The 27,769-nt window shown below is 40.4% G+C and overlaps 1 protein-coding gene across 1 annotated transcript in view; it reads right to left on the bottom strand.

The window, feature by feature from the left end:
- LOC118888371 (transmembrane 9 superfamily member 2-like) overlaps positions 1–26,008 on the bottom strand; it is a 102,521-nt gene extending 76,513 nt beyond the window's left edge. The window contains exon 1 of the mRNA XM_036839329.1: positions 25,932–26,008. Coding sequence (XP_036695224.1) covers positions 25,932–26,008 — 77 coding nt within the window. The remainder of the gene's footprint in view (positions 1–25,931) is intronic.
- Between the last annotated feature and the right edge of the window lie 1,761 nt (positions 26,009–27,769).

The following is a 27,769-nucleotide window of genomic DNA, read 5'->3' as shown; positions in this document are numbered from 1 at the left end:
TATGTAGTCAGTTTTGAGAAGATTCATTTTAAAATAAGATCAACTGAATAACCTCATAAGGAGATGATGTTATTCGTTCTCCAAACAGTACTTGTCCAAGATTTTCAGAAGGGCTTTTCTTTCTGGAGTCTTGACAGAAGTCAAAGAAAAAAAAAAAAAAAGAGAGGTTCAAGTAAGGTAAAAAAAAAAAATCAGCAAAGAAATCAGTCCTTATAATTTATCTAGCCTCTCCACTTTTAATGGTAGATTCTTCTAAAAATATGACCCAGAATCTTTCTATTTATGATTTATAGACCTCATTATATGTTTCTCTTTAAACTGTTTAACCTCTGATAATTATGAATTCATTATTTAAAATGCTCATGGTACTGCTCTTGACTTTTGTAATGCAGCTAATCACAATCAAAAAGAAAACAACACTATTTTTAGGATTAAACTTCAAATTACATATAAGCACAAATAAGGAAACAATGGCTTAAAGTCTGTACTGATTCTAACCTGGGACATTTAGAAACTGTAATTATCAGTTCTGATCAAAGGGGAATTAAAAAACAAACACCTCCAAACACATTCCCACATACTCACAAATCAAACAGTTACTAGGTGAAAAGAATTACAATTACCTTTAAGTAAATTTGAATGTAAAATGGCTTAGGTAGAAGATAAAATAAATGGTAGGCCTCTGTAATGTTTTAAATTCTCATACTAACACCCTACATTTACACCTGGTATTTTAATGAAAATCAGACCTGATTTTATTTCTGCTTAATTAGTAGAAATAAAGTAATACCAAAGGGAACTACAATCATTTTTTCTAAGAAGTATATCATTTGTTGCTCTTCTCAAATGAACGATCATACTGAATCTTATAATAACTACTCACTACTAAACTAAGCACCTTCATCCATTAAAAACCTTAGTATAAACCTACCTTAGTATTTGATATTTTAGAAATAAGATACAACTCTGCAAAGATATTTTTTCAAGTTCAAAGTGTAGTAAATTTATACTTTGCCTTTCTCAGAAAGAAAAATCAAGTATGGCAACTTCCTAATTTTTTAAGCATTTGTCTCACATTGAAAGCTCTCTATTCTAATCATTTTTTCCTGTTACGTTGATTATAAAATTACCACTACATTTCTTAATATATTCAAGGCTTTCGTTCACTAACTTTAAAAACTTAAGGCACATTTTAACACAATTATATCATAATTATGATATAAATTAATCACAATGATATCAATTATATTGGATATAATTATAATACTTACAACTTACGTATTATACTCATAAGGTAGCACAGAGTCCACTGAGTCCACTCTATTTACAAATAGTGCTACTGATGACTACAAGAAGGGAAAAAAAATCATTAATAATACAAAGTAAAATAAGGCAGTACTTGCAAAATACATAATGAAGTAACTGAAAGGTAATTGGGTCTATTGCTCCCATCAATTTATAACTGTATAGTTATAAATTTATAACTTAGCACAGTGTTATAAATTTATAACACAGTACACTTATAAATTTTTTAAACAGTATAGCTATAAATTCATAACATTTCATTTATCTGGCATCATCGGGGTCTTTGAATACATAAATTTTTCAGATACCTCAGCCATTCTTAACCTTTTTTAATTATAGAACCCTTTGAGAATAGGATGAAAGCTATGGCTCCTTGCCCCAGAAAAGCACACATATTCACCAAATTCCCTGTTCAGCTTTAAAAGGCTTCATAGGGCCTCTAGGGTCCATGGAACTCAAGTTAAGAACTTGAAATAATTAAAGCTACCAGCATAAGTGCTTTTCTTGCATTATTGTAACCATTTTTATAAGAATTATTCTAAAATACACTCACTCTTTCCTATCTTAAACAAAACATTATGATCACAATTTAACCTTCCTTGATGACTCAGGGTCATTTTGAGCATCAATCATTGCACCTGCTTTGACTCTGTGACATCTCCAGTATCAAATGAGATGAAAACAGCTATTTACCCCAAAACTGAATGGCAAGAGATAACTATTTACACCTCTGCTACCCACACCCCCCCACCCCTACCAAAGAACATAAACTTGTTTGTAAAGAGTTTCCTTTCTTTTTGTAAAGAGTTTCTCTTTCATTTTGGCTGTCAGCTGTCATTATGCCTTTTCTCCCTTCTTTTTTTCCCCCTAATCTGGTATAGGGCAAGCCCTCAATTTGTGTAATAAATGATCAGATTTGTTAAAACTATGTGAAAAAGGCCATAAAAAAGAATGAAATTTTGCCATTTGCAACACCATGGATGGACCTGGAGGGTATTACGCTTCGTAAAATAAGTTAGACAGAAAAAGACATATACTGTATGATATCACTTATATGTGGAATCTAAAAAGTAATATGAATGAATATAACAAAACAGAAACAGACTCACAGATATAGAGAACAAACTAGTGGTTACCACTGGGGAGAGGAAAGTGGGGAAGGGCAAGATAGGGGTAGGGAATTAACAGATACAAACTACTGTGTATAGAAGAAATAAGCTGCAAGGATATATCGTACAGCACAAGGAATATAACCAATATTTTATAACTTTTAAAAATTTATTTATTTTTTATTTTTGGCTGTGTTGGGTCTTCGTTACTGCATGCGGGCTTTCTCTAGTTGCAGCGAGCGGGGACTACTCTTCATTGCGGTGCGCAAGCTTCTCATTGCAGTGGCTTCTCTTGTTGCGCAGCACGGGCTCTAGGCGTGCGGGCTTCAGTAGTTGTGGCTCACGGGCTCTAGAGCACAGGCTCAGTAGTTGTGGCACACGGGCTTAGTTGCTCCACGGCCTGTGGGATCTTCCCGGACCAGGGCTCGAACCCATATCCCCTGCATTGGCAGGCGGATTCTTAACCACTGCGACACCAGGGAAGTCCTATAATAACTTTAAATGGAGGGAATTCCCTGGCGGTCCAGTGGTTAGGACTCAGCGCTCTCACTGCTGGAGCCCTCGGTTCCATTCCTGGTCAGAGAACTAAGGTCCCGCATGCCGCACAGCAAGGCCAAAAAGAAAGCCTATGTCAAAAAGACTGTCTGAGAGCATGAAGTTAGTTCATGAACATGATAACATCTCTTCTGGCTCTTCACAGGACGTTTTTGCTTACTTCCCTGGATCTCAGCTGTGTTCTTGATAATTTACCAGACAGGATTTTTTAAATCACTAAAACAGCAGAACTTGGGTAATCCTTTATTCTTTTTCAAAATTTCATACCCTGCTTTTTAAAAAATTGAACATCTGCTATCATCTATACCATGTGGTTAGATTTTTCTTTTTTAAAGACAAGGACATGGAAAGTTATCTCACTTGGGAACACATGTAAATAACCTTACTATAACTCTGTAAACAAGAGAATTGGATCTACACTTAGTGAAATCTAATCAGAAATTTAGCAATAGCAACATATATGAGTTATAGTTTTATAAAGGTGAATAGGCAAAGGTTTCTAAAGGACAGCAGATAATTAAAGATAATAGTTCTCATCTAGAGTCCCAAAACTGACAAAGTACATAAGATTTCAACTATATTTTAAAATGCGGGACTTCCCTGGTGGCACAGTGGTTAAGAATCCGCCTGCCAATGCAGGGGACACGGGTTCGAGCCCTGTTCGGGGAAGATCCCACATGCCACGGAGCAACGAAGCCTGTGCACCACAACTACTGAGCCTGCCCTCTAGAGCCCACAAGCCACAACTACTGAGCCCACGTGCCACAACTACTGAAGCCCGCATGCCTAGAGCCCATGCTCTGCAACAAAGAGTAGCCCCCATTCGCCGCAACTAGAGAAAGCCCACATGCAGCAACAAAGACCCAAGGCAGCCATAAATAAATAAATACATAGATAAATAAATAAATTTTTTAAAAATATTTATTTATTTTATTTATGGCTGTGTTGGGTCTTCGTTTCTGTGTGAGGACTTTCTCTAGTTGCGGCAAGTGGGGGCTACTCTTCATCGCGGTGCGCGGGCCTCTCACTATCGTGGCCTCTGTTGTTGCGGAGCACAGGCTCCAGACGCGCAGGCTCAGTAGCTGTGGCTCACGGGCCTAGTTGCTCCGCGGCATGTGGGATCCTCCCAGACCAGGGCTCGAACCTGTGTGCCCTGCATTGGCAGGCAGATTCTCAACCACTGCGCCACCAGGGAAGCCCCATAAATAAAATTTTAAACAAAAGAAAACTGTTAATGTTCAACTTAATATAAAAATCAGCAAAGGATATACAGATAGTTCACAGAAAATACAACTGGCTTTTAATTACATGAAAAGATTCTCAATAAAGATTCCTAATAAAAGCAATGCAAATTACAACCACAACACACAATTTTTCACCTATTGGATTGGCAAAGATCTAAAACTTTGATAACACACTGTTGTCAAACTGTGGAGAAACAGGCACTCTAACACACTGCCGGTGGGAGTGCAAATTAACACAACCTCCATGGAGAGCAATTTGGCACTATCAAACTTGTTAAGTGCAGTGGGGGAGGGATAAATTAGGAGTATGGGATTAACAGATACACACTACTATATATAAAATAGATAAACGACAAGGACCTACTGTATAGCACAGGGAGCTATATTCAATATCTTGTAATAACCTATAATGGAAAAGAATCTGAAAAAGAATATATATATATATTTTTATATATATATATATACATATGAATCACTTTGCTGTACACCTGAAACTAACAGAATATTGTAAATCAACTATACTTCAATAAAGAAAAAATTGTTAAGAACATATGTTCTTTGACCCAGCAATTCCATTCCTAGAATTTATTCTACAGATATATTCCCACGTGCAGCAATGGTTGGTAAGATCAAGAGAATGGAAACAAGCTAAATACATAAATAAGGGAGTATGTATATCAGTTATAGCACATCCTTATAATGGAATACTATGTAACCATTAAAAAAGAATAAGGATGTTTCTTACGCAATTAAATAAAACAATCTCCAAGTTTATTGTTAAATGAACAAAGGAACATGACATGAGAACAGTATGCTACCATATGTGTAAAAAGGGGGGAAGGAAAAAAGAATATAAAAACATATTTGTATATTCACAAAAAGAAAGATTCTCAAGAAACTGGTGCCCTCCAGGGAGGTGTACTTATGTGACTAAAGGACCCAGATAGATGAGACATTCAGAGAAATCCTCTCATCTGCCTGTGTCCTTGCATATTATTCTAAGTGGGATCACTACAATCAAGAAGGATAAACATTTTTGTAGACTTTGATACATATTTCAAATTACTTTCCAAAGCGTTCGAGTTTAACCATTAAACCAAGCTAAATGCTATCACAAGGCAGAAAACAGACAAATCCAAGAGGAGGGACATTCCACAAGAAAAACAGACTGGTCCCTTTTATAAGTCACTGTTATGAAAAGAAAAGGGGAAAAACGTGCTTGATTTAAAAAGCCATAAGAATATAACAAACAGATGCAATTTGTGGTCCTAGATTGGATTCTGGCTTGGATAGTTCAGGGATAGCTGGGGAAATCTGACTGTGAACTGGGTAATAGATGAGATTTTAAAAGGTATTGATGTGGAAAGATGGAGTTGTTAACAGAAAAGTGCAGGTTACAAAATAACATGTATACTATGATTTTATTTTGGTAAAAAAAATGCATGTGGACTCTCATTCATTGCTGGTGGGAATGCAAAATGGTACAGCACTGTGGAAGACAGTTTGGCACTTTTTCACAAAACTAAACATACTCTTACCATACGAGTCCAGAAATTTTGCTCCTTGGTATTTACTTAAAGGAGCTGAAAACTTATGTAAACACAAAAACCTATACACAATGTTTATAGCAGCTTTATTCATCATTGTCAGAACTTGGAAGCAACCAAGGTGTCCTTTAGCAAGTGAATAGATGAATGTATGTACTATGGTACATCTAGACAATGAAATATTATTCAGTACTAAAAACAAATGAGCTAGACTCCCATGAAAAGACATGGAGGAGCCTTTCATCATATTGCTACGGGAAAGATGCCAATCTGAAAAGGCTACGCACTGTATGATTCCAACTATATGACATTCTGGAAAAGGCAGAACGATAGAGACAATAAATACATCACTGGTTGCCATGGGTTAAAGGGAAGTTGGGATGAATAAACAGAGAACATAGAGGACTTTTAGGGCAGTGAAATTACTCTGTAGGATACTATAATAATGGATACACGTCATTATACATTTGCCCAAACTCATAGGATGTACAACACCAAGATTGAACTGTAATGTAAACTATGGACTATAGGTGATAACGACGATTCAGTGTAGGCCCACCAATTGTAACAAATGTCCCACTGTGGTGGGGGATGTTGACAATGGGGAAGGCGATGCATGTGTGGAGGCAGGGGTATACGGTAACTCTATACTCTGCTGAATTTTGCTGCAAACCTAAAACTGCTCTAAAAAATCAAGTCTATTCAAAGTACAAATCTGGATATGAATATGTATTTTTTAAAATCTAGAATATATTCTAAGGTATCAACAATGCCAATTTTCTAGTTGTTAGAAATGTTTTTCTTTCCTTATTTTTGCCTATCTGCCTTTTATAACCATCTTCCATTCATGTTATTGCTTTTGTAATAGTAAAACTTTAAAAACTAATTTAAAAAAAAGAAATCAAGGGCCTGGACACTACCGAATTAGGGAAGTTTGGAGTGTTAAACATAAAAATGAGAGACTCACCAAAGGAAAGAAGGCGCAATCTCAGAATTAAAAGTAGAACACATGGGTGGGGCTAATGGTGGACTCTGGAAGGGCACATGTCAAGGAGTACTTCCCAGAACTTCTGCTGCCAGTGTCCTTGCCCCCGCAGTGAGCCACAGCCACCCCCCGCCTCTGCAGGAGACCTGCCAACAGTAGCAGCCGTGTGGATGACAGGGTTTTGGTGCTCTGGCCGGGTGTCAGGCCTGTGCCTCTGAGGTGGGAGGGGGGAGATCAGGACATTGGTCCACCAGAGACACCACCGCTCCACGTAATATCAAATGGTGAAAGCTCTCCCAGAGATCTCCATCTCAATGCTAAGACCCAGTTCCATTCAACAACCAGCAAGCTACAGTGCTGGACACCCTATACCAAACAACTAGCAGGACAGGAACACAACACCACCCGTTAGCAGAGAGGCTGTCTAATATAAAACTAAGGCTCACAGACACCCCAAAACACACCACCGGACGCAGTCCTGCCCACCAGAAAGACAAGAACCAGCCTCATCCTCCAGAACACAGGCACTAGTCCCCTCCACCAGGAAGCCTACACAACCCACTGAACCAACCTTACCCACTGAGGGCAGACATCAAAAACAATGGGAATATGAACTGGCAGCCTGCAAAAAAGGAGACCCCAAACACAGTAAGTTAAGCAAAATGAGAAAACAGAGAAATGCACAGCAGATGAAGGAGCAAGGTAAAAACTCACCAGACCAAACAAATGAAGAGGAAATAGGCAGTCTACCTGAAAAAGAATTCACAGTAATGATACTAAAGATGATCCAAAATCTTGGAAATAGAATGGAGAAAAGACAACAAATGTTTAACAGGGAGCTAGAAGAACTAAACAGCAAACAAACAATGATGAACAACACAATAAATGAAATTAAATATTCTCTAGAAGGAATCAATAGCAGAATAACTGAGGCACAGGAAAGGAAAAGTGACCTGGAAGATAAAATGGTGGAAATAACTACCACAGAGCAGAATAAAGAAAAAAGAATGAAAAGAATTGAGGACAGTCTCAGAGACCACTGGGACAACATTAAACACACCAACATTCGAATTCTAGGGATCCCAGAAGAAGAAGAGAAAAAGAAAGGGTCTGAGAAAATCTTTGAGGGATTATAGTTGAAAACTTCCCTAATATGGGAAAGGAAATACTCAATCAAGTCCAGGAAGCGCAGGGAGTCCCATACAGGATAACTCCAAGGAGAAACACGCCGAGACACATATTAATCAAACTATCAAAAATTAAATACAAAGAAAAAATATGAAAAGGAGCAAGGGAAAGCAACAAATAACATACAAGGGAATCCCCATAAGGATAACAGCTGGTCTTTCAACACAAACTCTGCAAGCCAGAAGGAAGTGGCAGGACATATTTAAAGTGATGAAAGGGAAAAACCTACAACCAAGATTACTCTACCCAACAAGGATCTCATTCAGATTCGATGCAGAAATTAAAACCTTTACAGACAAGCAAAAGCTAACACAATTCAGCACCACCAAACCTTTACAACAAAGGCTAAAGGAACTTCTCTAGGCAGGAAACACAAGAGAAGGAAAAGAACTACAATAACAAACCCAAAACAATTAAGAAAATGGTAGTAGGAACATACATATCAATAACTACCTTAAATGTAAATGGATTAAATGCTCCAACCAGAAGACATAGACTGGCTGAATGAATACAAAAACAAAACCCATATATATGCTGTCAACAAGAGATCCACTTCAGACCTAGGGACACATACAGACTGAAAGTGAGGGGATGGAAAAAGATATTCCATGCAAATGGAAATCAAAAGAAAGCTGGAGGAGCAATTCTCATATCAGACAAAATAGACTTTAAAATAACACTATTACAAGAGAAAAAGACAGACACTATATAATGATCAAGGGATCAATCCAAGAAGAAGATATAACAGTTGTAAATATTTATGCATCCAACATAGGAGGACCTCAGTACATAAGGCAAATGCTAACAGCCATAAAAGGGGAAATCAACAGTAACACAATAATAATAGAGGACTTTAACACCCCACTTTCACCAAAGCACAGATCATCCAAAATGAAAATAAATAAGGAAGCACAAGCTTAAATGAAACATTAAACAATGAGGACTTCATTGATATTTATAGGACATTCAATCCAAAAACAACAGAATACACTTTCTTCTCAAGTGCTGACGGAACATTCTCCAGGATAGATCATATCTTGGGTCACAAATCAAGCGCCTGTAAATTTAAGAAAAATGAAATCGTATCAAGTATCTTTTCCGACCACAACGCTATGAGACTAGATATCAATTACATGAAGAAAACTGTAAAAAATACAAACACATGGAGACTAAACAATATGCTACTAAATAACCAAGACATAACTGAAGAAATCAAAGAGGAAATCAAAAAATACCTAGAAACAAATGACAATGAAAACACGATGACCCAAGACCTATGGGATGCAGCAAAAGCAGTTCTAAGAGGGACGTTTATAGCAATACAATCCTACCTCAAGAAACAAGAAACATTTCAAATAAGCAACCTAACCTTACACCTAAAGCAATTAGACAAAGAAGAACAAAAAACCCCCAAAGTTAGCAGAAGGAAAGAAATCATAAAGATCAGATCAGAAATAAATGAAAAAGAAATGAAGGAAATGATAGCAAAGATCAATAAAACTAAAAGCTGGTTCCTTGAGAAGATAAACAAAACTGATAAACCATTAGCCAGATTCATCAAGAGAAAAAGGGAGAAGACGAAATTCAATAGAATTAGAAATGAAAAAGGAGAAGTAACAACTGACACTGCAGAAATACAAAGGATCATGAGAGATGACTACAGGCAACTATATGCCAATAAAATGGACAACCTGTAAGAAATGGACAAATTCTTAGAAAAGCACAACCTTCCGAGACTGAACCAGGAAGAAATAGAAAATATAAGCAGACAAATCACAAGGGCTGGAATTGAAACTGTGATTAAAAATCTTCCAACAAACAAAAGCCCAGGACCAGATGGCTTCACAGGCAAATTCTATCAAACATTTAGAGAAGAGCTAACACCTAAAATTCTCAAACTCTTCCAAAATATAGCAGAGGGAGGAACACTCCCAAACTCATTCTACGAGGCCACCATCGCCCTGATACCAAAACCAAACAAAGATGTCACAGAAAAAGAAAACTATAGTATCACTGATGAACACAGATACAAAAATCCTCAACAAAATACTAGCAAACAGAATCCAACAGCACATTAAAAGGATCATACACCATGATCAAGTGGGGTTTATCGCAGGAATGCAAGGATTCTTCAATATACGCAAATCAATCAATGTGATACACCATATTAACAAATTGAAGGAGAAGAACCATATGATCATCTCAGCAGATGCAGAAGAAGCTTTCAACAAAATTCAACACCCATTTATGATAAAAACCCTCCAGAAAGTAGGCATAGAGGGAACTTACCTCAACATAATAAAGGCCATATATGACAAACCCACAGCCAACATCGTTCCCAATGGTGAAAAACTGAAACCATTTCCACTAAGATCAGGAACAAGACAAGGTTGCCCACTCTCACCACTATTATTCAACATAGTTTTGGAAGTTTTAGCCACAGCAATCAGAGAAGAAAAGAAATAAAAGGGATCCAAATTGGAAAAGAAGAAGTAAAACTGTCACCTTTTGCAGATGACATGATACTATACATAGAGAATTCTAGAGATGCTACCAGAAAACTACTAGAGCTAATCAATTAATTTGGTAAAGTAGCTGGATACAAAATTAATGCACAAAAATCTCTTGCATTCCTATACACTAATGATGAAAAATCTGAAAGAAAAATTAAGGAAACACTCCCATTTACCACTGCAACAAAAAGAATAAAATACCTAGGAATAAACCTACCTAAGGAGACAAAACACCTGTATGCAGAAAACTATAAGACACTGATGAAAGAAATTAAAGATGATACAAACAGATGGAGAGATATACCATGTTCTTGGATTGGAAGAATCAACATTGTGAAACTGACTCTTCTACCCAAAGCAATCTACAGATTCAATGCAATCCCTATCAAACTACCAATGGCATTTTTCACAGAACTAGAACAAAAAATTGCACAATTTGTATGGAAACACAAAAGACCCCGCATAGCCAAAGTAATCTTGAGAAAGAAAAATGGAGCTGTAGGAATCACGCTCCCTGACTTCAGACTATTCTACAAAGCTACAGTAATCAAGACAGTATGGTACTGGCACAAAAACAGAAATATAGATCAATGGAACAGGATAGAAAGCCCAGGGATAAACCCATGCACATGTGGTCACCTTATCCTTGATAAAGGAGGCAGAATATACAATGGAGAAAAGACAGCCTCTTCAATAAGTGGTGCTGGGAAAACTGGACAGTTACAGGTAAAAGAATGAAATTAGAACACTCCCTAACACCATACACAAAAATAAACTCAAAATGGATTAAAGACTTAAATGTAAGGCCAGACACTATAAAACTGTTAAAGGAAAACATAGGCAGAACACTCTATGACATAAATCACAGCAAGATCCTTTTTGACCCACCTCCTAGAGAAATGGAAATAAAAACAAAAATAAACAAATGGGACCTAATGAAACTTAAAAGCTTTTGCACAGCAAATGAAACCATAAACAAGACAAAAAGACAGCCCTCAGAATGGGAGAAAATATTTGCAAACGAAGCAACTGACAAAGGATTAATCTCCAAAATTTATAAGCAGCTCAATATCAAAAAAACAAACAACCCAATCCAAAACTGGGCAGAAGACCTAAATAGACATTTCTCCAAAGAAGATATACAGATGGCCAACAAACACATGAAAGGACGTTGAACATCACTAATCATTAGAGAAATGCAAATCAAAACTACAATGAGGTATCACCTCACACCAGTCAGAATGTCCATCATCAAAAAATCTATAAACAATAAACGCTGGAGAGGGTGTGGAGAAAAGGGAACCCTCCTGCACTGTTGGTGGGAATGTATATTGATACAGCCACTATGGAGAACAGTATGGAGGTTCCTTAAAAAACTAAAAATAGAACTACCATACGACCCAGCACTCCCACCACTGGGCATATTCCCTGAGAAAACCATAATTCAAAAAGAGTCATGTACCACAATGTTCACTGCAGCTCTATTTACAATAGCCAGGACATGGAAGCAACCTAAGTGTCCATCGACAGATGAATGGATAAAGAAGATATGGCACATATATACAATGGAATATTACTCAGCCATAAAAAGAAACGAAATTGAGTTATTTGTAGTGAGGTGGATGGACCTAGAGTCTGTCATACAGAGTGAAGTAATCAGAAAGAGAAATACAAATACTGTATGCTAACACATATACATGGAATCTAAAAAGAAAAAAAAAAGGTTCTGAAGAACCTAGGGGCAAGACAGGAATAAAGATGCAGACATAGAGAATGGACTTGAGGACACGGGGAGGGGGAAGGGTAAGCTGGGATGAAGTGAGAGAGTGGCAGGGACATATATACACTACCAAACGTAAAATAGATAGCTAGTGGGAAGCAGCCGCATAGCACAGGGAGATCAGCTTGGTGCTGTGTCCACCTAGAGGGGTGGGACAGGGAGGGTTGGAGGGAGACGCAAGAGGGAGGAGATATGGGGATATATGTATATGTACAGCTGATTCACTTTGTTATAAAGCAGAAACTAACACACCATTGTAAAGCAATTATACTCCAATATAGATGTTAAAAAAAAAAAGTAGAACACATTTAGGCTGGCAAGTAGCTGCCTAAAAAGAAAAGAGCTTACAGAAAAGAAATTCCAGGACTTCACTGGTCGTGCAGTTGTTAAAAATCCGCCTGCCAATGCAGGGGACACGGGTTCGAGCCCTGGTCCGGAAAGATCCCACATGCTGCAGAGGAACTAAGCCCGTGCGCCACAACTACTGAGCCTGTGCTCTAGAGCCCACGAGCCACAACTACTGAGCCCATGTGCCACAACTACTGAGCCCACGCACCTAGAGCCCGTGCTCCACAACAATGAGAAGCCCACTCACCACAAGGAAGAGCAGACTCCGCTCGCTGCAACTAGAGAAAGCTCGCGTGCAGCAACAGAGACCCAACGAAGGAAGGAAGGAAGGAAGAAAGAAAAGAAAAGAAAGAAATTCGTTAAAGATTTTATTTCTTTGCTAGGAAGCCTGCTGAAATAAAGAGCCAGGACTAGGTATTACCAGTCAGAGAAAAGGCAGGTGTAAAATAATTTTTAAATGCTATTTCTTAGTTACACATATTTGACAAGATGATGGCTCAAAATACCACCATCAATACTTCTCACAGGAAAAGGCAAGCTCCAGGATTAAGAGCAAGTTTGTTGCACCTAGAACTGGCCTCTAAAAACCCCAACTTTCAACTTGGCTAAGTCTATAGTCAAACCACACCCCGCACTGTTCTCAACTCTGTAATGCCTCTGTGGTTCCTTCTAAGAGAACGTTACCCCACACACTGGACTGGGCAACCTGAGGTCAGAAAATAAGTCTTACTATTCATTAATACTTTTTGAATTGATTACTTGCAAAAAAATTTTTTAGAGTGAGTTTACAGTTACAAAAACTAGACTGTCAAGGAAGGGAGTCAAAAAATTATCGGGGTTTGGTGGACATGCGGAAGAGGAATTGTGCCAGAAATCTCTGGCTAGAGAAAACTCATAATGATAATGGTTACCATTTATTTAAGGCTTACCAGGTGCCAGGTGTTTTTGTCAGTGCTTTTCATACGTTGTCTCATTTTATTCTCACAAGTCTGAGAGGTAAACAATATTATCTTGCTGTTTGTGGAGAGGGCTCAGGAGAAACCAACGTGAATTAACAAGAATTAAGGAGGTAAAAGTGTGAGACCACAGGAGTGAGGGGTGACAGAAACATGGTGGGACTATATCTAAGGAAGACCTAGTGAGTGTGTGAGTCTTGAAAGGCAGATTATATTCAGTATAAGGGGGACAGTAGGGAGGGGAAGTGGGAGAGAGGGAGACGACACAGAGTAGGAGAGGAAGGAACCTTCGAGCGGGAGGGGGGAGGGGAGGAGCTATGATGGAGGAGGAGCTAAGAGAGAGGTGGAGGAGCAGCCAATTGGAAGGGGGAAGAGGTAGGAACCGAGGGGAGGGGGAGTGGCTGAGAGGGAGTAGGCGGGACAGAGCAGGAGCAGGAACTAGAGGGACCAAGATAAGAGAAGAGGGCGGGGCCGAGAGGGAGGGCGGAGCCTAGAGGAAAGAGGGGAAGGGAAGGGGCGGAGTCGAGAGGGAGTGGAAAGGAAGAAGCCAGAGACCGCGGGCAAGGAGCGGAGAGAAAAGCGTAAAAGGAGGAGCTGTGAGGTGGGCGGAGGAGAAGCTGAGAGGGAGTTAGAGGAAAAGAGACGATGGGGGAGGAGCCAAGAGGGAGATAAAGAGGATCAGGGAAAAAGAGAGGTCCGGATCCACCAAGTGCGAGGCTCAGCGATTGAGACCCTGAAACACACCCACAGAGGGGGCTTTGGCATTCCGGGTCAGAGTCTGAGAGCTCCCAGCACTGGTCGGCCCCGGTGTGCCCCATACCGCAACCCGAAGCCTCCCCTCACATCTCACTTCCTCCCTCTAGTCCTCACCTTGCAGGTAGCAGTCTCGGTCTGCCTCGCAGAAGTTGACCGGAGCCAACCCGGGAAGATAAAAAGCCGCGCAGCGGGCGGCCTTAAGCCCCGGGAGCAGCCCCAGCCCCAGCAGCCACCTGAGGCCGGGGAGGGTGGGCCACAGGCGACAGAGCTTGGTTCCCAGGCGGAAACCACAAGTACACATTTTAGGAGCCAGTTCAGCGCTTGAGGACACACACCATGGGCGAGATCGGAACCAGTGGAGGGGAGAAGCGGAAATGATAAGGAAGAACCGTGGACGGACAGGGAAAAGCCGAGACCGGCTGGTGGGACTAGAACTCCAGGGAAGGCCACTTGTTCGGGCGAGACATTGGCTTGGAGCCCGGTGGCTAGACGGCCTGGCTGGCTTTGTGAGCGCGCGGAGTACGCATGCGTGCGGGTCCCCGCCACGCCTTCCACCGCCCCTCACCCCTCCTCCCTTCCCCCGCCACCTCTGTCTCCTCCCAGCGTCCCCAGCCCAGCACTTTCCCGCGGCTCTGGCGGTTCCTCGCGCGCAGCCTTCAGAGCTGCCTCGAGGTGTCCGGGGGGCGGGGGGGAGGGGGGAAGCAGCCTGAGAGGTTTCAACTTCCCAGCATCACAGAGTCGCGTCCTCCTGATTTTGCCTATCTTAGTACCAATAGCAGGGTTACCGCCCCGCCATCTTCAGTTCTTGCTGCCAGGGTGGGCGGAGGGGAATTCCTGGGCATTGCTGCCCAGTGTGGTGGTTATAAGGCGCTTGAAATGCAGCTAGTCCGAAACTGATGTCTGGAAGTGTACATTGTACAACAGGTTTCAAAGAATTTGCACGGTAAAAAGAATGCAAAACCTCTCCAACTTCATATTGATTACATGTTGAAATAATATTTGGAGTCTCTTACATTAAATAAAACATTAAAATTAATTCCACCTGTTTCTTTTTTGTGGCTTAATTTTTTTATTGAAGTATAGTTGATTTACAATGTTGTGTTAGTTTCAGGTGTACAAGACAGTGATTCAGTTATACATATGTGTATATAGCTATTCTTTTTCAGATTCTTTTCCATCATTATAGGTTATTATAAGATATTGAATATAGTTCCCTGTGCTATACAGTAGGTCCTTGTTGTTTATCTATTTTATAATAAGTGTGCATCTTTTAATCCCAAATTCCTAATTTATCCCTCCCTCTACTTTTTGTGTGTGGCTACTAGAACATTTAAAATTACATATGTGGCTCTAGTTATATTTCTGTTGGACGGTGCAGGTCTGGGGAAGGGGGAAGAAAGGGAAAAAAACTGAAGAAGAGAGAGGGGAAGACAGGGGGTTGCTCTTAAATTTCCTAAAGTTTTCTTTCTCCTAGCGGCAGGGATCTTATTTTGCGACCTCTGTAAGAATCCTTGTCGCCCTTACTTTCTGCTCCTTGTGCTGTCTTATAATGCAAAGTGCCTGTATTTGGACCTAGAAAGTATTGTAGGTATCATAGGACAAAGATAGTAGAAGAGCGTATTATTTTTCCTCCTTGTGTCTCAAGAGCTTTGGAGAACAAGAGGTCATTTGTTTATGCTGAGACGTGTGCGCCTCCCCAAGGGCCTTTCTGTGCAAGTTCCCTGGCTCCAAAAGGTCTGCATCTTCTGCTGATTGGCAGGGGGGCAATTCAAGACAGAACAAAGGCAGCTAACTGGCCAATAGCAGAGGCAGGTCGAAATTTAGCGAGTTAACTCCTGGACTAGAGGGGTAGAAAAAGTTGTAGGACAAAGGGATGGAGAAAATGTACCAATGATCAGAATTAGGGGAGCTGTTAGTAAAAACATTGAACGTGGGGGCTTCCCTGGTGACACAGTGGTTAAGAATCCGCCTGCCAATGCAGGGGACACAGGTTTGAGCCCTGGTCTAGGAAGATCCCACACGCCGCAGAGCAACTAAGCCCAGTGCGCCACAACTACTGAGCCTGTGCTCTAGAGCCCGTGAGCCACAACTACTGAGCCTGCGTGCCACAACTACTGAAGCCCGCACACCTAGGGCCCATGTTCCACAACAAGAGAAGCCACTGGAATGAGAAGCCTGTGCACCGCAAGGAAGAGTAGCCCCCACTTGTGGCAACTAGAGAAAGCCCGTGTGCAGCAACGAAGACCCAACACAGCCAAAAATAAATAAATTTATTAAAAAAAAAGATTGAACTTGACCAAAAGAGCTGGAGACATCCCTGTAAAGATTTGGAAAACAGGATAACACGATCAGAAGGGGCACCACTTTTGAGAAGAGGACCAGAAAAAGGGAGCTAGTAAGTGAGAGAATGGTCATGGTTGGAAGTAACCAGAGCTTGAATAAAAGTTTTGTGTTTCACCACTGCGTGACCACCACTCTCCGGCCTGCCTTTGGATGAAAAAGAGTATAAATGAAAATAAACGGGATGCTCCTCCAGTCTCTCAGGCCTGGGCCTGAACATCTAGAAGACGTGCTAGGACCCAGCAGGCGTAAACTGCTGCGGGACTGGGCAGACTGCCAAGCGCCTGCGGATCCTGCTAAGCAAGGGGGCGGGTTCTGGGCACTCCCTGGAGGAGGTGTGCCACCCAGATCACCAGCAGGACGCCTGCCCCCGCCCCTCCGCGCACTCTCCAGAGAGATTTTGAGAAGCAGGAAAGAGCAGTGGTCAGCGTATCACCATCCTCATCCTCTACAACTCCAGTAGTGCCATTGAGGTCTTCCATTAAAGCTCCCTGCGGGGCTGTTTTCTGTTAACCTCAAGGAGTAAAGCATCACCGAAGGCTACGTCCCCATTGTCAGCAACAAGACACAGCCCTCCTGGTGTCATCAGTGAGTGATTATCACCCGCTCCGGCCCACTGCTGGTCCCAGAGATACAGCATATTCTCTGTGCTACAGGGGCTCTAAGAGTTTGTTTCTGCTTCCCCACCACCCTAGAAGATGCAGAAGCCCCAGAGCAGCCTTGTGGGAGTATCCTCTAGGCAGGCCTGGTTTTCCCCAACACCAAAGCCTCCCCTCCCACCATGAGCCAATTTGACCAAGTCTTACAGAAGAGTAAGGCCTGCCTGCCATCTCCAGCCAGCCCTGTACACCTTCTCATCTTGTATGCAAACAGGGACCTTTCTATTTCTATTGGCCAGGATTTCCAATACAATGTTGAATAGAAGTGATGAGAATGGACATCCTTGCCTTGCTCTCCATCTTAGGGGGAAAGCATTCAGTCTTTCACCATTAAGCATGATATTAGCTATAGGCTTTTTGTAGCTGCCCTTTATCAGGTTAACGAAGTTCCCTTCTCTCCCGGTGTGCTGAAAATTTTTATCATGACTGGTTATTGAATTTTATCCAATTTTTTGGGCATCAATTGACACAATTTTGTGTTTCTTCTTAAGATTATTGACATGATGCATTACATTGATTTTAAAATATTGAGTCAGGCTTGTATTTACAGAATAAACCCCACTTGGCTGGTTGCTGTGTAAAAAAAACAATAACAAAATAAACAGGACTACACTGTGGTGTAGAATGCAAATTTGTAAGGCTTTTAAAATAGAAAATTCAAAGAAATTAATTTCTTTTATAATTTTTTTTATTGAAGTATAGTTGATTTACAATGTTGTGTTAGTTTCTGGTGTTCAGCAAAGTGATTCAGATATATATATATCTATAGATAGACAGATAGATAGAGAGATAGATAGATATTCTTTTTCATATTCTTTTTCAGTATGGTTTACTACAGGATATTGAATATAGTTCCCTGTGCTATACAGTAGGACCTTGTTGTTTATAAAGTCATTCTATATATAATAGTTTGCATCTGCTAATCCCAAACTTCCAGTACATCCCTCTCCCACCCCCGCCTCCCCCTTCGCAACCACAAGTCTGTTCTTTATGTCTGTGAGTCTGTTTCTGTTTCATAAATAATTTCATTTGTGTCATATTTTAGATTCCACATAAAAGTGATATCATATGGTATTTGTCTTTCTCTTTCTGACTCACTTCACTTAGTATGATAATCTCTAGGCCCATCCATGTTGCTGCAAATGGCATTATTTTGTTCTTTTTTATTGCTGAGTAGTATTCCATTGTGTGTGTATATATATACATACATGTGTGTGTATATATATATGCCACATCTTCTTTATCCATTCATCTATTGATGGACATTTAGGTTGCTTCCATGTCTTGGCTATTATAAATAGTGCACTGGGGTGCATGTATCTTTTTGAATTAGAGTTGCTATATGATCCAGCAACCCCACTCCTGGGCATATATCTGGACAAAACTCTAATTCTAATTTTAGTTTTTTGAGGAACCTCCATACTGTCCTCCATAGTGGCTGCACCAACTTACATTCCCACCAACAGTGTAAGAGGGTTCCCTTTTCTCCACACCCTCTCCAGCACTTGTTATTTGTCAACTTTTTAATGATGGCCACTCTGACCAGTGTGAGGTGTGCTCTCATTGTAGTTTTGATTTGCATTTCTCTAATAATTAGTGATGTGGAGCATCTTTTCATATGCCTGTTGGCCATCCGTATGTCTTCTTTGGAGAAATGTCTAATTAGGTCTTCTGCCCATCTTTTGTTTGGATTGTTTGGATTTTTTGTTATTGAGTTGTATGAGCTGTTTATATATTTTGGAAATTAAGCCCTTGTTGGTTGCATCGTTTGCAAATATCTTCTCCCAGTCCATTGGTTGCCTTTTGGTTTTGTTTATGGTTTTCTTTGCTGTGCAAAAGCTTAAAGTTTGATTAGGTCCTACTTGTTTATTTTTGCTTTTATTTCTATTGCCTTTGGAAACTGACCTAAGAAAGCATTGGTACAATTTATATCAGAGAATATTTGCCATGGGAGGCAGACCTAAGAAAACATTGGTACAACTTATGTCAAAGAATGTTTTACCTATGTTCTCTTCTAGGAGTTTTATGGTGTCATGTCTTATATTTAAGTCTTTAAGCCATTTTGAGTTTATTTTTGTGTGTGGTGTAAGGGTGTCTTCTAACTCCATTGATTTACATGCGGCTGTTCAGCTTTCCCAACATTGCTGAAGAGACTGTCTTTTCTCCATTGTCTATTCTTGCCTCCTTTGTCAAAGATTAATTGACCATAGGTGTGTGGATTTATTTCTGCACTCTCTATTCTGTTCCATTGATCCATATGTCTGTTTTTGTGCTAATACCACACTGTTTTGATTACTGTAGCTTTGTAGTATTGTCTGAAGTCTGGGAGGGTTATGCCTCCTGCTTTGTTCTTTTTCCTCAGGATTGCTTTGGCAATTCTGGGTCTTTTATGGTTCCATATGATTTTTAGGATTACTTGTTCTGGTCCTGTGAAAAATGCCATGGGTAATTTGATAGGGATTGCATTAAATCTGTAGATTGCTTTGGGTAGTATACCCATTTTAACAGTATTAATTCTTCCAATACAAGAGCATGGGATATCTTTCCATTTCAAAGAAATTAATTTCTTAATATAGGCTATGCCCCAAACTCCAGGGAGACATGGGTTCTCTCTCCTGTGCCATTAAGAGTATTTGGTGGAAAAGTAAAGAACAAACACTTTATTAATTTTATTTGCTTACTTGTATCTCTCCCTCTACTGAAAGTAAGCTTTTGAGCACAGGATCCATTTCTTGCTTATCTTCAAATCCATAGTGCAGATCTGGGCACTTGGAACATAATACATAGATTCACAATAAATGAAAAAATGAATTAATGAATGAATTCACTTACACTGTCATAGACATTTTATATGTTTTACCTCATTTGGAAATCAAAAGAGGATGCAATCAAGAGATGTGAGTAAATGTAGATAACAAGGATAATACCCCCTCTATTTATGTAGCAGTAGAGTTTGCAAAGTTTGTGTCCATCCATTATTTTACGTGACTATATGAGGTAGAAAGGGTAGTTATTTAATGTGAAGTAACTGAGAACAGGAGAAGTTAATTTGCTCGTCCAAGGTCACACAGCTAATAGATGACCAACTCAAGGCTAGAAAGCAGGTCTCCTGATATCTAATATAGTTCTTAAAAATAATGGTATTAAAAGAAAGTGAAGGACTTCCCTGGTGGTGCAATGGTTAAGAATCCACCTGCCAATGCAGGGGACACGGGTTCGAGCCCCGGTCCGGGAAGATCCCACATGCCGCAGAGCAACTAAGCCTGTGTGCCACAACTACTGAGCCTGCGCTCTAGAGCCCGCAAGCCACAACTACTGAGCCCACGTGCCACAACTACTGAAGCCCACGTGCCTAGAGCCCATGCTCCGCAACAAGAGAAGCCACTGCAATGAGAAGCCCACGCACTGCAACAAAGAGTAACCCCCACTCACCACAACTAGAGGAAGCCCATGCACAGCAATGAAGACCCAATGCAGCCAAAAATAAATAAATAAATATTTTAAAAAAAAAGAAAGAAAGTGAGGGACTTTCCTGGCAGTCCAGTGGTTAGGACTCTGTGCTTCCACTGCAGGGGGCCCAGGTTCGATCCCTGGTTAGGGAACTAAGATCCCACAAGCCACATGGTGTGGCCCAAAAAAATAAATTAAAAAAAAAGGAAGTGAAAAATGTCTGGTAATCAAAAAGAAATAAACTCATTTTATAACGTAGCTGTTACGCTTCCAGCTACATCAACTAAGAATGTTCCAGAAACAAGCAAGTAAAGGATTGAACAAAGCATATAAATCTCAAGTTAGGAGCTATCTTTGACAATGGCACATAGAGAGATTTAACCATGCAATTCGTGACATGCAGTGTCACTCAGACAATTTTGTAAAGGGAAACAGAAGGAATGGCACTTCACAAAAACAGATGCTTCAGGCCACATTAAAGAAAATGCAACTACTAAGTCTTTAATAGTTATTTTTCCCCATGTTTCTAACCATTTGGAGTTAAAAATATCCAAGCTGCAGTCCCCATCCTCTTTCCAGTTCACTTCAATGTGTCTATACCAAGACTGAGTAGTAGAACAAAGGAATACTGTGATCCAGTGGAATCATGCTCTAGTTAAACCATGTTTCTAAATCAGCATGTCTGAACATCAAAAAGGGAACTAATGTGCCATGGTAGGCCAGCATGTCAGCTCCAGAGGCTACATCATAACTTTCATAGGGTGCCAACAGGGCCAGACTAGCTTATTCCCTGGGCCTCCTAACTTGACTCACTTTTTCCTTCCCCATTGCCCAAAATCTAAATATGTTTCTCTCAAACTGACATTGCAAATGTGATCACGTCACACTCCTCTTTAAAATCCTTCGCTGGACAGCTCAATGCAATGTGGGTCCTGGATTGGACAAAAAAAGGACCTTAGTGGAAAAACTGGTGGAATCCCAATGAAGTCTGTAGTGCAGTTAATAGTATTGTACCAACCTTGATTTCTTAGTTTGATCATTCTACTGTGGTTATGTAAGATGTTCATGTTAAGGGAACTTCAGTGAATGAGACCTTTCTGTACTATTTTTGCAACACTTCAGTAAATCTAAAATTCTCTTGAAATAAAAAGTGGAAAACATCTTCTCCTGGTTCTTCATTGCCCTAAGGGTTAAGTACAAACTCTGCCTTTGCTCGGGAAGACCTGCATGACCTAACCCTTCGCCCTCACATACATACACCGCTCCGGCATCAAAATTTAGTGCAGGGGAGGAGGGTGGAGGATGGAGACGCCACTCCCATAGTCAATCTACTCTCCGATCCTGCTCCAAAGAACTACTTTCAGTTACACGAAGAGGCCATTCTCTCTAGCCTCTGAACAAATTGATCCTTGCTGTTCCTTGGTATAGTAGCCTCTGCAGACCCTGCCACCCCCTCTCCCACCTTTTGCTTGGCTGAAATCTTGCTTGTATATTTCAGTTAATTTGGAAAGTTACCTTTCCTAGCATATCTTCCCTGACAGCCCCCCACTCCGCATATATACCACACCACACACACATACCACACAGAGTTGGATTAAGTGCCCCTTGTATGTGCTCCCACTACACCCTGTGTATACTTGTGATTTGTCACTTTCACACTGTATTAAAGTTCTGTCTGCCTCCCCCATTTAGTCAATTGTTAACTCTGGATCTTCTCCTTTTATCCACACCTACCACTTTCGTACAGCAAGGCAGCCGTTGAAATAGCTTGATTTCACAGCTTTAACACTTTGAAGATTAAGTTTTCCATCTGAGTAATTATTCTCATAATTTATATGCTCTGTGATATGGTGAGAATGGAGAGTTTTAGTTTTTTCCCTGATACTATGGAGTTTCTGACTGTGAATTGTATTTCTGCACCAACATCAACTTGTTATCAAAAGGGTACCTATATTCCTTTATTACAGGGATCATTGAGAAATGATCACCACGGACTTCCCTGGTGGTCCAGTGGGTAAGACTCTGCGCTGCCAATGCAGCGGGCTCGGTGTTCGATCCCTGGTCTGGGAACTAAGATCCCACATACCACCTGGTGTGGCCAAAAAAAAAGAGAGAGAGAGAAAAGGGAAGTGTCATGGCAGATTCATTGGTTTCTGGCTTGCACAACTGGATGGATGGTGGAACCATTCACTGAGGCATGGCATATTGAAAGAGGACTCGATTTAAGGGGATAGAGAGAGATTAAGAGGGGTTTTGGGGGGACCTATTGTACTTGAGGAGACTCTGAGAGTTACAAATTGAGATATCAAACATGCAGCTGAACATATAGCCATGGAATGGGAGATACAGATTTGGAAGTTGACGGCTTATGGATGATAAAAGAAATCACTTATTGAGAGAGTACAGAATGAGAAGAGAAGAGGATCCAGGGCAAGTCTTTGAAAAAAATTCAACAAATTTGTAGTCTAGTAGACAAGGATAGGCAAGCTGCAGAGTTGTTAGAGAGAGATCAGGCAGAGATGTAGGTGGAAAGCCAGAAGAATGTGTTGTTAAATATAAAAGAGCTTGGAAGCCCAAGGGAAGAAAGTGTTTCAAGGAGAAAGTGGTCAAGGACAAAAAAAGGCCAAGTAAAATAGCAGAAAACATCTTATCTTTTTGATGTGGTGACACAGATGTCATTTTCGACATGAAAGAGAGCTATTTCGGGGAAATGATCTGGATAAAAGCCAGATTGGAGTGGGTTAAGAATTGAGTGAGAGGTGATAAAATGGAGTAGCTGGTATAGATAACTCTTTCTTTTTTGACAACTCTTTCTTTTATTTGATTTTTAATTATATAAGTAATACATAAATATATTTTCCTTTAAAAAATGAAAGCGTTACAGACAAGACTAAAATCCTTTTTGACCGCTGCTACCAATCCTGGTCTTCTTCCTCACCTTTCAGAGGTAACCATAGTTATTTGTTTGGTGTGTCCTTCCTGGCCTTTTTCTGGGTATTAACATATTAATGTTATAGATAATAACATAATTTAACATAGACAAATATATATACATGTGCATATGTTTTACATAAACATATATTATATAGTATAACATGATGTATAGAATGAACCACTTCATTATTTTAATTAACGCACTACCGATATTACGTACTGTATCATAATTTATTTGGCATTCCTCTACTGATAGTCATTTAAGTTGTTTCTATTTTTTCCCCAGTCGCTCACAATTCTGCAGAATACTGCCTTATATACACTCACCTTGTCAAAGAAGGCAACAAGAAGGGAATGCTCATTTAAATTTTAATAGACACTGCTTGCACTTTTTATATTTTAATAGTTACTGTACTACCAAACTGCCCTCCCAAATGGCTGTACCAATTTTCCCTCCCACCAGCAGTGGGAGTCTCATAAGACTATTGACTACCCATTATCCCACACCAGCAACGACTCTTTCAAGATGTTTGGCTGTGGAGGGGAGGAAAACTATCCTGTGGTAGCCAGAAGGGGATGAAAGGTTGAAAGAGACAGTTTTGTGTGTGAGAAAGGCTTGAGCATGTTTTATTTTTTTGTTTTGTTTTGTTGTTTTTTTAAATTAATTTTTATTGGAGTATAGTTGATTTACAATGTTTTGTTAGAGCATGTTTTAATGTGCATGAGAAAGCTCCAGTTGAGAAGGAGAGGTTGAATATACATGAGGAAAAAGAGATAATTAATGACATAAAATTCTCAGGAAAGCAGGGGAGGACATCATCCAAGCACAAGTAAAGGAATGGCCTTCAAGGAGAAGAGGCATCATTCTTCTCTTGCATTGGTTCTCTAACTGGATTGTGCATCCGAATTCCCTGGAGAGCTTGTTAAAACAGGTTGCTGCCCCTTCCTCCACCAGAGTTTGTGATTCTGTAGATTTGGGAGTGGGGTCTGCAAATCTGCATTTCCAGCAAGTTCCCAGGCACTGTCGATTCTCCTGTTCTGTTCTGGGGAATTAACTACACTTTGGGAACCACTATCCTATGTAGCAGGGGGAAAGGAAGGTAGGGTGGGTGTAGAGATGGGTAGATACATGTGTTTGGTTGCCAGAAGATGACGGGAGTTCCTATCTAACGGTTTCTATTTTCTCTATGAAATAAGAGTTGTGGTCAAATATTGAACGTGTGGGAGCAGGTGGGAGGTGGTGCTGGGGTAGGAGGTTAGAGGAGAGTGGAGAAAGTTGTAAAAAATGGTTGCAGAAGGCAGGTGAGTGAATTGACCAAAAATATGTAGTAAAATTCCTGGGCCATATTGAAGTCTCATTTGAGGTCTATGATCATGGATTTTACAATAGGCTCAATCTGCCCAATTGTGTGACTTTTTCCAGTAGACATGGAGAAAGTAAAACATCAGTTTTACCCAAGACTGAAGTTTTGCTACTCTAGTGTCTCAAGAAGACATCCAGTAGCTCATGCTAGAAATCTGGCATCACCATTGATTCCTCCCTCACCCCGCATCACCAATGCATCATTAATATTAATAGCTAACACTTAATATCAATCATGCTTACTATGCTCTAAGAAATGTTGTAAACATGTGTGTATATTAACTCATTTCATCCTGACACTTCCTATAAGTACTATTATTATCCTCATTTTATAAATGAGGACACTGAAATTATGGATTTGCCCAAATCCATGCAGCTAGGAAGTGGCAGAGCCAGGCTTCAAACCAGACATTCTAGCACCAGGGTCTAGTTCTTAGGTAGACTCTTCTGCGCTGTTTCAACTTCCCAACTTTTTTTTTTTTTTTTGGCCACGCCACGGGGCCTGGGGAAACCTTAGTTCCCTGACCAGGGAAGCGCTGAGTCCTAACCACTGGACTGCCAGGGAATTCCCCCAACTATCCTTCTGATCTATCCACTTTTCACCCTGTCCACAACCCCTATCCTAGTCCAAGCCACGCCATAGCTCACACAGCCTTAAAGTCCTTTTTCCAGCTTCCATGCTTGCCCCTTTACCAATCATTCTCCACGGAGCTGCCAGAGTCAGCTTTCAAAAATACCAATCAGCTCAAGTGCTTCTCCTGGATTAAAGCTTTTCTGTGGCTCCCATTGTTCTTAGCATAAACCCCACAAATCCTACCTATGATTTAAAGAACCCTGGATAATCTGACACTTTCCTAACCTTCTGGCTAGATTAACTGTCATTGTTTTCCCTAAATCACCGCATTCCAGCGTTAGTGGCTTCCTTTAAGTTCTTCACATACTTCTCATTCTTTTCCTCAGCAGCGCCTTTGCACATGCTGTTGCTACTATCTAGAATGTGCTTCCCATGAGCGATTGCTTCTCATCCTTGAACTCTCAGCTTCCATGACAGTACCTCCAGGGAGATCTTCCCTTGCTATTGTAAGTAGGCCTCCTACACTTGCACACACATTTTTTTAAAAAATTCTCTATTACTGCAACTTATTTTATTCAAAAAATAGTGGTTTTCAAACAAATATCTTATATTAACGCATATATGTGGAACCTGGGAAAATGGTACAGATGAACCAGTTTGCAGGGCAGAAATAGAGACACAGATGTAGAAAACAAACAAATGGACACCAAGGGGGGAAAGTGGTGGTGGGGGGTGGTGTTAGGATGAACTGGGAGATTGGGATTGACATATATACACTAAGATGTACAAAATAGATAACTAATAAGAACCTGCTGTATAAAAAAATAAAATAAAATTCAAAAATTCAAAAAAAGTAGTGGTTTTCACTATTTTTTGTTTGTTTTCTTGTTTATTTTCTTACACCCTCCCCCCCCCCAATAGAATGTAAACTTCATGAGGGCAGGGACCAAGTGCATTTTATTCAGAATTGTATACCAGTCCCTACCATAGTGACCAACACAGAGTAGGTACCCAGTGGATATTTGGCAAGGGAAAGAATTAATGAATTGGGGGCAGCCGAGTAGTGATGTCAGACAGGAAGCTGGATATGCAGGTTCAGGAGCCCAAGGGAGAGACTTGGCACAGATATGTAAACCTGGGGCTGGGAATTCCCTGGCGGTCCAGTGGATAGGACTCCACGCTTCAACTTCAGGGGGTCCAGGTTCAATCCCTTGTTAGGGAGCTAAGATTCTGCAAGCCGCAGGTGCAGCAAAAAACAAAAAACAAAACAAAACCAAACAAAAAAATCCCCAGCCTGAGGCTATAGAGATAATATTGTAGAGGACTCCCTGGGAATGGGTGAGATTACCTAAGGGATGAGGATAGAATGAATAAACAAGAAGCTCTAGCAATGAGACTGAAGAAACTCTAATATTTAAAGATGGAGTAGACAAGTCCCTCCCATCAGGAAACTTGCACAAGCCTCTTAGATAGCGTAATCCACCAGAGGGCAGACAGCAAGCAAGAAGAACTACAATCCTGCAGCCTGTGGAACAAAAACCACATTCACAGAAAGATAAACAAGATGAAAACGCAGAGGGCTATGTACCAGATGAAGGAACAAGATAAAACCCCAGACAAACAACTAAATGAAGTGGAGATAGGCAACTTTCCAGAAAAAGAATTCAGAATAATGATAGTGAAGATGATCCAGGACCTCGGAAAAACAATGGAGGCAAAGATTGAGAAGATGCAAGAAATGTTTAACAAAGACCTAGAAGAATTAAAGAACAAACACTTAGAAGAATTAAAGAACAAACAGAGATGAACAATACAATAACTGAAATGAAAAATACACTAAAAGGAATCAGTAGCAGAATAACTGAGGCAGAAGAACGGATAAGTGACCTGGAAGACAGAATGGTGGAATTCACTGCTGTGGAACAGAATAAAGAAAAAAGAATGAAAAGAAATGAAGACAGCCTAAGAGACCTCTGGGACAACATTAAACGCAACAACATTCGCATTATAGGGGTCCCAGAAGGAGAAGAGAGAGAGAAAGGGCCAGAGAAAATATTTGAAGAGATTATAGTCGAAAACTTCCCTAACGTGGGAAAGGAAATAGCCACTCAAGTCCAGGAAGCACAGAGAGTCCCATACAGGATAAACCCAAGGAGAAACATG

Source organism: Balaenoptera musculus, chromosome X (assembly GCF_009873245.2).
Source record: "Balaenoptera musculus isolate JJ_BM4_2016_0621 chromosome X, mBalMus1.pri.v3, whole genome shotgun sequence".
NCBI classification, from domain to species: Eukaryota; Metazoa; Chordata; class Mammalia; order Artiodactyla; family Balaenopteridae; genus Balaenoptera; species Balaenoptera musculus.
Note: the sequence above shows the minus strand (reverse complement) of the source record. Positions and strands in the feature narration are given on the sequence as shown.